This window comes from Vanrija albida (assembly GCF_041260175.1).
Source record: "Vanrija albida strain AlHP1 chromosome Unknown contig_4, whole genome shotgun sequence".
In the NCBI taxonomy this organism is placed as follows: domain Eukaryota; kingdom Fungi; phylum Basidiomycota; class Tremellomycetes; order Trichosporonales; family Trichosporonaceae; genus Vanrija; species Vanrija albida.
Window position 1 is genome coordinate 1,935,500 of NW_027191423.1, and position 10,211 is coordinate 1,945,710.

The 10,211-nt window shown below is 64.8% G+C and overlaps 5 protein-coding genes across 5 annotated transcripts; 3 read left to right on the forward strand and 2 right to left on the reverse strand.

The window, feature by feature from the left end:
• Positions 1-422: 422 nt before the first annotated feature.
• On the forward strand, positions 423-3,049 carry Q8F55_005484 (uncharacterized protein; the record flags this gene model as incomplete). The annotated part of the gene is made up of 12 exons (XM_069353973.1): positions 423-447; positions 577-688; positions 753-1,267; positions 1,470-1,811; positions 1,847-1,868; positions 1,916-1,970; positions 2,009-2,076; positions 2,112-2,251; positions 2,300-2,547; positions 2,582-2,839; positions 2,875-2,939; positions 2,977-3,049. The coding sequence occupies 12 exons, from the start codon at positions 423-425 to the stop codon at positions 3,047-3,049; spliced, it is 1,923 nt and encodes a 640-aa protein (XP_069208615.1).
• Positions 3,050-3,278: 229 nt separating this feature from the next.
• On the forward strand, positions 3,279-4,759 carry HUT1 (UDP-galactose transporter; the record flags this gene model as incomplete). Its single annotated transcript, XM_069353974.1, has 5 exons — positions 3,279-3,292; positions 3,326-3,390; positions 3,435-3,832; positions 3,940-4,121; positions 4,246-4,759. The coding sequence occupies 5 exons, from the start codon at positions 3,279-3,281 to the stop codon at positions 4,757-4,759; spliced, it is 1,173 nt and encodes a 390-aa protein (XP_069208616.1).
• Positions 4,760-4,927: 168 nt separating this feature from the next.
• Positions 4,928-6,753, reverse strand: Q8F55_005486 (uncharacterized protein; the record flags this gene model as incomplete). The annotated part of the gene is made up of 3 exons (XM_069353975.1): positions 4,928-6,146; positions 6,184-6,234; positions 6,416-6,753. The coding sequence occupies 3 exons, from the start codon at positions 6,751-6,753 to the stop codon at positions 4,928-4,930; spliced, it is 1,608 nt and encodes a 535-aa protein (XP_069208617.1).
• A 982-nt stretch (positions 6,754-7,735) lies between these two features.
• Q8F55_005487 (uncharacterized protein) lies at positions 7,736-8,095 on the reverse strand (the record flags this gene model as incomplete). The annotated part of the gene is made up of 1 exon (XM_069353976.1): positions 7,736-8,095. One exon carries the CDS (start codon positions 8,093-8,095, stop codon positions 7,736-7,738), a length of 360 nt encoding a protein of 119 aa, XP_069208618.1.
• A 744-nt stretch (positions 8,096-8,839) lies between these two features.
• On the forward strand, positions 8,840-9,979 carry Q8F55_005488 (uncharacterized protein; the record flags this gene model as incomplete). The annotated part of the gene is made up of 1 exon (XM_069353977.1): positions 8,840-9,979. The coding sequence occupies one exon, from the start codon at positions 8,840-8,842 to the stop codon at positions 9,977-9,979; it is 1,140 nt and encodes a 379-aa protein (XP_069208619.1).
• Between the last annotated feature and the right edge of the window lie 232 nt (positions 9,980-10,211).

The following is a 10,211-nucleotide window of genomic DNA, read 5'->3' on the forward strand; positions in this document are numbered from 1 at the left end:
GACACGGCGTTATCGACACGGCGTTGCGTACGGCGTTGACATTTCCAAGCCGGGCCGAGGCATCATTGACCGGCATGATGGGGCCCACACTGACCCATGCAGAGCCCCCTATCACCTTGTCCGTCCCCCAGATCAACGTCTCCATCATCAATCTCATCACCGTGTACGCTATCTCAAGATGAGTCCGGAACGGCCAAAACAGCGATTGGCGTGAGTGGCATCGCGGGCGGAGGCCGGTCGGCGCTGACGGTCGGGTCCTCCATGTTATGGTGAATTACCTTGCCTGCCATTTCCCCACCGCTCTTACTGGTTATCGTTGGGATGGTACTGCTCGGCGATTGAACTCCCCCTCGTCTCCTCATCCACCCTTCCCTTCTTCCTTCATACCGCCCCTCTCTCGACGCGACGCGACGGTGCCACAGATGCCTCATCTGCCGACACCTCAAGGTGACCTCACCCGAGGTTGAGCTAGCTGACAGTCCAGACGCGTTGCTTGGCGCCCAAAGACGGCACCGAGGCATCGCCGTGCCAGAGATGCCGTAGGTGGACGATGTTGTCGCTAGCTCACTTGTCCAGAACGTCTCAAGCTCACGTGCATCTACCAGAAGCGCCGGCGGCGAGGACAGAAGGCTGCTGCCGAGGCTGCTTCTGCTGCTGCCGACGGTAACATGGGGTCTGAGTCGGACGAGTACGTGGGACTTCCTCGCTGCTAACCATCCCTCTACCGACCAGTGCTGACCTCACACCTACAGGTCAGAGGACGACAAGCCCGCGAAACGCCAAGCGCTCGACACGTTTGCCCGCCCGCCCCTTGCCACTGAAAGATCATTCACGATGTCCCACTCATCGCCCATAAGACATGCAGTGAACACTCAAGCGCCTACCTCGTCGACCCGGCTGGAGATCGGAACCGGCCTCACGACACCAAACATCGTGTCGAACGGGTACTCGAGCTCCCTCAACAACGGCACTGGCAGCTTCGCACCTTCGCTCGGCATGTCGGACCATCGAGACGCGAACGGCTCCTCGAACGTGGGCTACAACATGAGCCCCCACTCGCTCTCATCATCCGCCCTGTCCGGCCGAAACGGCGTCCCGTCACATGCTCGGCGTGCGCAGATGGTCGACGTGAGCGAGCGTCTGGATCCCAACTTGCCTGAGGAGGGTCCAGGCACCGGCCCGGTAAACCCTACAGTGGGCAGCTTGAGACTCCACCAGCTTGACCACGCGTTCTTCGAGACGACCGAGTCGAAGCAGTCTGACCCTGGTGGGTTGGGGTGAGGGTGCTCTGCTGACAACAGTGGCTCTGCACTACCTCAGTTTGATAGAGGCCGACGAAATCCTCCAATTGTGGGTTATCTTCTCTCGGAACCGGTCTAACCCAGCAGCTTTCATCGCCACCTCAACCCGATGATCGCCATCCTCGACCCAAACCGTGAGTCCAGGAAGAGGGCTCCGCTCACGCCCAGTCCACACCCTCGACTACATTCGTGGCTCGACCATCCTATTCACCGCCGTCATCGCTGTCGGCTCGCGCTTCATCCGCAAGGAGCTTCACCAGCCGCTGCTCACGCACGCGCAGATGATCCTCAACCGCGCGACTGCCACTGGCGACGTCAACATTGGCATAATCCAGGCTCTCCTCATCTTGATGTACTGGAAGGCGCCGAGTGACCGGAGCGCGTGGGTGAAGATTGGGATTGCTATCAGGCTGGGGTACCAGATGGGCATGCACATTCCCCGGACGGAGCCGCTGCCTGAGGACGAGCGGCTGGCACGGATCATCCGGAATGCGGAGCGGACATGGTTTTGTGAGTGCGCCCGCGGGGAAGTCGCTGACGAGGAGGTACAAGCTGCTTTGATCTAGGGTTGGTCCAGTTCACGCGAAGTAGTATCGTTAGCTGACCATTGCCAGATACTCGGACATGTTTGAGCTTCCCGCCACAATTCGCCTCGAAGAAGTGGGAGAGGTAGGTGATGTGTCCACCTTGCATCGCTCACCTGCCAGGTGGAGACTTGGGCCCGCGAAGGCCCCTACAACGTCGGTCCGGACATGCACGTCGCGTCGTCGGTGTCGTTAGTACTATGTTCTAGTTCCCGGCTGACTCCAGAACACACCCCTCGCACATTCTCTGGATCCGGTACAAGCAGATGCGCCACAGCCTGCCTGTCGAGTGGTGCCGCTCGGTGCTGAATGATGTCTACAGCCAGTACCAGCGACACATGGACCATTGGTTCCCGCACGATGACCGTGAGTGAGGTGAAGGAGGACGCGCTGTCACCTACTCACGACATCCAGTGGAGTGGTGCAGTCCCGAGGAGGCGCGCTCTCTGCGATGGTTCGACATCTGGAACCTGCTCAAGGTCAAGCACGAGTTTCTGAACTACGCGACGCCGGACGAGATGGCCTTGACGCTGCACGAGTGCCTGGGCATTGCGTCCATGTTTGTCAGGCAGACAGAGCGGCTGGCAGAGGACACGTACTTGACGTACCTGCAAGACACGCTGAGCGCCGTGCTGTCGCTCTTCGGGACGGTCCTGTACAAGGTGGGCAGGCCTCGAGGTTCCGCGCTGACGGCAGCTCTTCTGGCGCGTCGACGTGTCGCAGAAGCAGCAGATCATTGACGCGATCAAGCGCATCCACACGTGCTGCTCGAAGGTTGCGGCGGGGGAAGACGACGCGCCGACGGCGTTTGTGGCGCGCTTCTTCCACCGCGTGCTGCAGAAGATCACGGTGGAGCCGACGGCGGCGTCGCCAGTGGTCATGATGCAGGAGGCGGACATCTCGCTGCCGAACCCGAGCGACCAGGTGCTGCCGGAGCATGTGATCACGGACATTGTGGGTGCGTCGTCGTTCTCGTCTAACCCACTCAGCACGAGTTCCTCCGGATGTCGGTGTTCCCGCTGCGCGACAACGTCGACATTGACGATCAGTACTGGTTAGTTGCGGGGGTGTTGCGGCAGCTGACAACCCAGGGCGACGCTGCTCGCGACGTCAACGATGGACCTGGGGCAGAACGGCCTCGGCGGGGGTATGCTGGGGCTGTAGGGGTGTGGGGGGGCGTGTGGGCACTCAGTGCCAGTTGTACAAGTATCATGCACGGTGTTGTTGCCAGCGCTGCATTGCGCCGCGTCGCGTCCGTCGCGTCGGCACCAGCCACCCTGCCCATCCCGCCGGTTTCAAACCGGGACCGCCGGCCAGGCACGATCGGCTTTGGCTGGCTGCCACGACATCAGGCGACGACATCAGAAAAGTCGTTGTTGTTATACCTCACACGATGGGCTTGATACGGTACGCTGCTGGCTCTGGGCCCGCTGACCCCAGACTCGCAGTGTGCATTTCGGGCGTGTACGCGGCCTTTTTGCTGTGGGCCATTGCGCAGGAGCGGCGTGAGTGCCCCGTGTCCCCCCAGCCAACCTAGCTCACGCACCAGTGTCCGCGCCGTTCCAGCCCGCAACGCACGCGCCGCACAGCGTCCCGCAAAAGTTCCCCTCGCCCCTCTTCTTCAACTGGGCGCAGGCGCTGGCGGGGGCCTCCGCGAGCGCGGCGTACCTGCTCCTCTCGGCGGCGCGGGACGGGCAGCTAGCCGCCCGCGGGGTCGGCGCCGTGCTCGGCCTCGACCGGTTGTTTGGCGCGGCGGAGGCCGGCGGCAAGGCTAATGGCAAGGCGAACGGCGTGGCGAGGGGCAAGGCGAAGGCCGAGCCCACGCCGCCGTGGCACCGCTCCCTCCCCGCCCTCCTGCTCCAGGTCGCGCTGTTCCAGACGACCGCCGGCCCGATCGGCTTCCTCGCGCTGCGGCATATCTCGTACCCGACCATGGTGCTGGGCAAGGTGGGTGGGGTGGGTGTGGTGGGGTTGGGGGGGGGGGAGGCGGGTGCTGGGCGTCGCCGCCGCTCGCCGTCTCTGCTGCAACGGACGCTCGCTGACGCTCGCCCCAGTCGTGCAAGCTCATCCCCGTGCTCCTCCTCAACGTCCTCCTCTACCGCCGCCGCTTCAGCGCGCACAAGTACCTCGTCGTCGCGCTCGTCTCGGGCGGCATTGCGCTCTTCATGCTCTTTGGCAAGGGGGGAAAGAGTGGGGGGAGCAACTCGGCGTGGGGGCTGAGCCTGTTGTTGATCAAGTGGGTGGTGGGGGTGGTCTGTGGCCGTGCTGACGCGTGTCCTCTCCTCTTCGACGACACTCCCGGCTGCCTTCCCGCCGCCTCTCCCCGCCTCGCCCACTCGCTCCGCTCGTGGCCACCACAGCCTCTTCATCGACGGCCTCACAAACTCGACGCAGGACCAAATCTTCGCCCTCTACCCCGGCTACTCTGGCCAGCAGATGATGTTCATCATGGCTTCCATCACGCTCGCCATCCTCACGCCCGCCATGCTCCTCCCCCTCCCGGCGCACCCGCTCGCCCTGTTCTCCGGCACGTGCGAGGCCGCGGCCAGCACGCAGTGGGCCGCGCCGATCCTCGCCCAGTCGGTGCGCTTCATCGCCGCGCATCCCGGCTCGTTTCAGCCGTTGCTCGCGTACGCTGCCCTTGGTGGGCTGGGCCAGATCTTCATCTTCGAGACCATCGCCCACTTTGGGTCGCTTACCCTCGTCATGGTCACCGTTACCCGCAAGCTGTTTACCATGCTCCTCAGCGTGCTGGTGTTCGGGCACGAGCTTTCCCCCGGCCAGTGGGGGGGCGTGGCCGTCGTGTTTGCTGGCATCGGCACCGAGGCCGCGTTCAAGTGGGCCGAGGGGAAGAAGAAGAGGAAGACGGCGTAGGCGAGCCGAGGCGAGGCGACCCAGCATTATAGACTTCATGCATAGACCATTCGTGCTCGGGTATGTGCAGCCGCCAGCCTTGCCGCCCCGCCGCTACAACAGAATACATCTGTGGGTATATACGGGGCGCGCCGTGTGCTGCGCCGCCCTAGATGAATAATGCAGGTCCTAGAGAAGCGCAGCGAGCACGCCGCCGGCCGCAAGCGCGAGCGTGATGGGCACCTCGAGGTGGCCGGCACCGTTGCGGCCAGAGCCAGAGCCAGAGCCCGAGCCCGAGCCGACGCCGCTGTTGCCGCCGCTAGCAGGGCTGGCGCCGTTGATCGGCTGCTCGTTCGAGCCGAGCGAGTTGGGCGCGGGACCGAGAGCAGTCTGGCCTTTGTTGCCGGGCGGCAGGAGGTTGCTGGCGAGACGCGCAAAGCCGACCGAGGGGGGCGACGCGCGGAAGCTCGTGTACACATTCTTCATGAAGACGTCGCCCACAATCCACTGCACGGGCGAGCCGGCGCGCGTCTGCTGGCCAATGATCGAGCCGATGCAGTAGCCCTGCTGCGATGACAGCGAGCCGCGCGTCATGTCGCCGAGGTAGATGGGGTACTCGACGCCGCCAAACGTGAACGAGATCGACGTGAGCGCGTTGCAAGGGTACTGCCAGTAGCCAGAGTACTGGCCCGTCATCTTGCGCGCGCCCTGGATAGCGCTGTACATCTTGTCGACGGCCGCCTGGGGGCCGATGACGAGGGTCGAGCCAGTGTCAATGATGGCAGAGTTCTGGCTGTCGGTCGCCCTGGCGACGAACGGACGGCCGTTGACGGTGAACGCGTCGAGAGGCACACGCCAGTAGTCCTGGCCGAGGAGGGGCACGTAGTTGACCTGGCCCTGGTAGAGCGTCTGGTCGAGGCCGCCAAACGTCACACGGCCACCAATCCAAGCAGGCGAGTTGTACCTGTCAGTCGTGGCGGCGGCGAGCGTCGTGGGGTTAACACGGGCGAGGTAGAAGCCAAACTCCTTGTCCCTCCAGCCCGAGGCAAGCGTCTGCCACCACGGCGTAATCTTGGCAATCGACAGCGTGCTCCACGCGAGGCCCATCAGGCCCGTCGTGTTGGTGCCGAGGTATCCGTCGTCGTGGTCGGTGGCGCGCATGAAGATCTGGTCCTGGACGTAGAATCCAGCCATGGCGACACGGTCCTGGCCGAAGGGGCCGGCCGAGTAGCCGATACCGAACGTGATGTTCTTTGGCTGGATTCCGGGGTCCCTGTACGTCGACGACTGCTGCGAGAAGAACTTTGTGGGCGAGTTGCGGCAGCCGGGCGCGGCGCATCTCTGGTCGAACACATACAGGTCGGACGATCCAGTGTCCATGTGCACGTCAAAGTACTGGGGCGGGGTTCTGGTACGTCAGTGGCTGCGCAGGACGCCCGGCTTACCCAATGGCCACGTTGGCAGAGTATGAGACATCACGGCCCCAGCCTGTCAACCTGCCAAGTGTTAGCACGTTGTCTTGGCCGGGGGGGCGCGGGGGGAATACGCGGCAGCGGCGGCGGCGAGGCTGTTTGCGAAGCGAGCGACGAGCGTCCAAGTGACACCCCGCTCGCGGCCTTTGCCCCCCGCCGCCGATCGCCGCCGCCGCCCCACCCCCGCCCCTCCCAAGTCACTCACAATGAGCTGCCAGAATCAAGCTGGCGCTTGAAGACGTCGCCGCGCTCCTGGTTCTCAAAGTCGTCAATGTCGCGCTTGATCTGTGCCTGCTCCCACTCGTCAAAGTGGGCAATGTATTTCCTGCGCGTGTTGAGGACGGCGGCGCGGAGGGCGACGAGCTGGATGTCGTCGTCGCCGTCGGCTGATCGCTTTGCGAGCTCGGCCTCGCGCGAGATGTCGCGGGTGAGGTCGAGGCTCTGGGGGCCGGCGAGGCCGGCATTGTCGCGCTTGTCGAACGGCGACCATGCCGACGAGGTCGCTGCCAGGCCCAGGAGGGCGAAGGCTACCGAGAGCTTCATTGTTGGTATGTGATGGAGAAGAGTGTGGATGGGGAAAGGAAAGAAGGTGTGTGTGTCGTTGTAGATCTATAGTGATGGAATAGGCTCGGCATACGCACGAGCGAGGCGAGGCGAGGTGACGGGCGACGAGGCGACGAGGGCTACTGACGCTGCTGAGTGGGCGGATGGATGGGGTGACCTGAGTGTGCGGTGCGGGTCAGGAATGGCGCGGGAAGAGGGAGAGGGAGGGAGAGCCAAAGAAAGGGAAGCGAGCGAGTTGAGAGAGAGACAGTGACGACGGCGCCACCCGCCAAGACTTTTGACACCACAGGGTACTTGGCCCAAGGACCGCCGGTGGGCTGCCGCCAAAGTGCCTGGCTGGCCTGGTGCTATATGAAGTCATGACGAGTTCACCTTGTTGCCTCTTTGGAACCAGCGCACACTCGCATCCCATGTGCTGCGCTCCCCCGCCGCGCCGCGACGACCTGCCTTCCGAACCGAACAAGGGCGCCGTGCGCGCAGGCGGGCCTGCAAGCCGTGCGTCCAAAGCACCCAGCAGCCGTGTTTGTCTTTTTTTCAGTGCTTACTCTCTCTTGTCTGTTTAACCCAGGGTCGCTTACGGGCCGATCGAGGCAATTACCCTGCATGCTGCACCAAGCATGCGGTAGCCGTATAAAGGCACGCTGTCATGGCGAGCAGCGCGAGCAGCAGCGAGCTTGTGTGCATCCACACGCTGCAGTGTACAACTTGCAGTGTACAACTTACTGGCAGATCCCCTGCCAGGAGGACAGAGCGCTGACGCGGTGTACGGCGGTGCAAGTGGCTTCTGACAGAGCCGAACTCACTCGGCGCCGCAGCACTGCCAAGCAAAGGGCTAACATTGCTGTACCTGCAACTACACAGCGATTAGCATCATACACCGAGGGTGGGCCGAACAGCCTCACCATGCAGACGCCACGAGGCTCACTGCTCACTGCTCACTGCTCACTGCTCACGCTCACCGCTACAGCGCAAGCCGGGACGGGTTAACGCCGCCGCAGGTCATGACCACGATGAGGGCCGAAGCGAACGCGGGAATGTCGTGCAGGATGATGGTGCCCGCTCTCCGCCAGCGCGACTCGACGGCTCGCTCACCACGCGGGCCATGTCCAGGCGCAGTGCCGCTCTCCACGGCCGTCTCGTCCGTATCTTGAGATCGTGAGGATGTCGTGCTCTCGGTCGTCGCGCGCGAGTCGACGCTCGAGTGCCCGCGTGAGCTCCGGCCCGAGCTCGCAGACAGCCGGCGCGCCTCGCGCTCCTGGCACGTCGCGCATCGCTTGACGCCGAGCCTCGTCTTGCGCGGGGGTGGCGCCTGGAGCAGCATGGTAGGATATGGGGTGGTGGCGGCAGGTGGAAGCGGGTGCTCGTCCGAGGCAGCAGTGGTCGGGGCAACCCCTTCTTGTCACCCGGCGAGCTCGGCTTAATTTGCGTGGGAATCGCCAGTGGCGACGATGCCAGAGATCGAGCGGCGACGGAGTCGCAGCCCCGACCCAGGTACCGCGGGCCGAGATAGGGGCCGAGATATCCGGCGGTGGGCGGCCTCGCTCGGGTGGGCATGGCGTGGCGTGGCACCGACGCGCGTATCGTGCAGCGCGAGCCGAGCCGGCGGCGGCCACTGACTTTGCGGGTATGGGGTGGCCGCCGTGGTATTGCGTACATGCTGTCGGTCGGTCGCGCAGAGCCGACTCTGCTCTGTTGCCGAGGCGTGGCTGTCGGGCTGTCGGCGCGGCCCAGACCGCACTGACGCTCGACGCCTGGCGCATGACGCGTCCACCCAGCTTCCAGACCGGTGGCCACAAGCGCACAGTCGGACGCGTCGCATGGGCATGCACTGATCCCATGATTCCCGGCTGGAGGCCTGGGCGAGTCTTATCGACTTTTTACCCGCAAGGTTGCGTCGTCGCCCCCGCCCTGGTGCCAGGTGCCGGTCGGTGCCAACGTAGGCTGGGGTACGGTACCGTACCGTACGGTACAGCTGGTACAGGTATCTGATCTGATGGGGAAGTCGCTTGCTTGTTGATAAAGGACCCGGGGGTGGCTTTCCCAGAGCCAATGCTGCACACCCACCATGTCGTCTTGCATGTCTGAAGACTTCTCGCTCCTCGCGACCACGAGCCTGCTCTCGAGCTCGTACTCGAGCAGCGCCTCGTCCTACCTGTCGCACTCGCCCTCGCGCGCGCCGGCGCTCCCCCCGCGCCCGGGACAGGCCACGACATCAATCGTGACGGTCGGCAAGCTGCAGTGCATGTGCGACATGATCGACACACGGTTGTGGCGCCTCGAGGCCGAGGAGACGCCGCCGCACAAGCCGTGCAACTGCCCCCAGTGCCCGTGGAACTGGAAGCTCGTCGCCGGCGTCGTCCCCGGCCGCGAGCGCATGGCCGTGCGCGGCGTCCCTCCCCACGCGCCATGTCACTGCCCGCACTGCATGTTCAGCCGCAGCGCGCGCGCCCACCCCGAGCGCTTTGTCCCCCGCAGCCAGAAGGACGACGTCGCCGCGCGCTCGGCCAGCCGGCGCAGCTCGGCCGACTCGACCGCCTCGACGGCCTCGAGCACCACCTCGCCGCGCTCGTTCCGCTCGTCGCCCCGCAACTCGCCCCCGCACCCCTTTGACAAGGCGCTCGCCCTCCCGCCCACCTCGCAGTCGCGCGGCAAGCTCACCCTCGCCGACATTGCCGACACGTACGACACCCTGCTCGACAGGATAGAGTTCATCGAGGGCGCGTACACTGCGCCGCCGAGCCACGACGCCTGCGACTGCCCGCACTGCCAGAGCGGGCGCGCCGGCGGGCCCCCACCCGGCGCCTTTGCGTCCTGGCGGCCCCACAACCCGCGCGGCGCGGGCTCGCGCTGCTCCCAGGGCGGGCGCGCATACTACGACTACCGGCTGCGCCAGCTGCTGGCCCGCGTAAACGAGGCGGCGCGGTACCCCAAGAACACGCCGCACGCGACGTGCAACTGCGAGTACTGCGAGTACAGCTCTGTCGCGACCGGCGGCCTGGGCGACCCGGACGAGGAGGACGAGGAGGCCGGGCTCGAGCTCAGCGTCGTCGGCGGCCTGGACGACGATGACGCGGAGGAGGAGACGAGGGGGCCCGGCAAGTGGCACCGGGTCGGGCACGCGACGGCCGTGTCGAGGCTGTTTGTCTCGCCGCTCAACAGCCCGACGTGCACGCCCCCGAGCCCACGGATGTGTCTAGCGCCGTAGGCTGGGGGCGGGGCGGGAGGCTGGCTGGGTCTGGCGAGATCGAGCTACGCTGTCGCTGTCGGCGAGGAAGGCGAGAGCGAGCGACGCGGTGATGATTGAGGGAGGGAAGATGTAGGCAGGCCTAGAAAGCAGCACTCGTTGGCTGCGTCATGACATCATGCAACTTGTATTCTAGAGACCACGTGGGTTTGGTCCCGCGGCTATTGGCAGCGCGGCAGCCTGGCTGATTTTG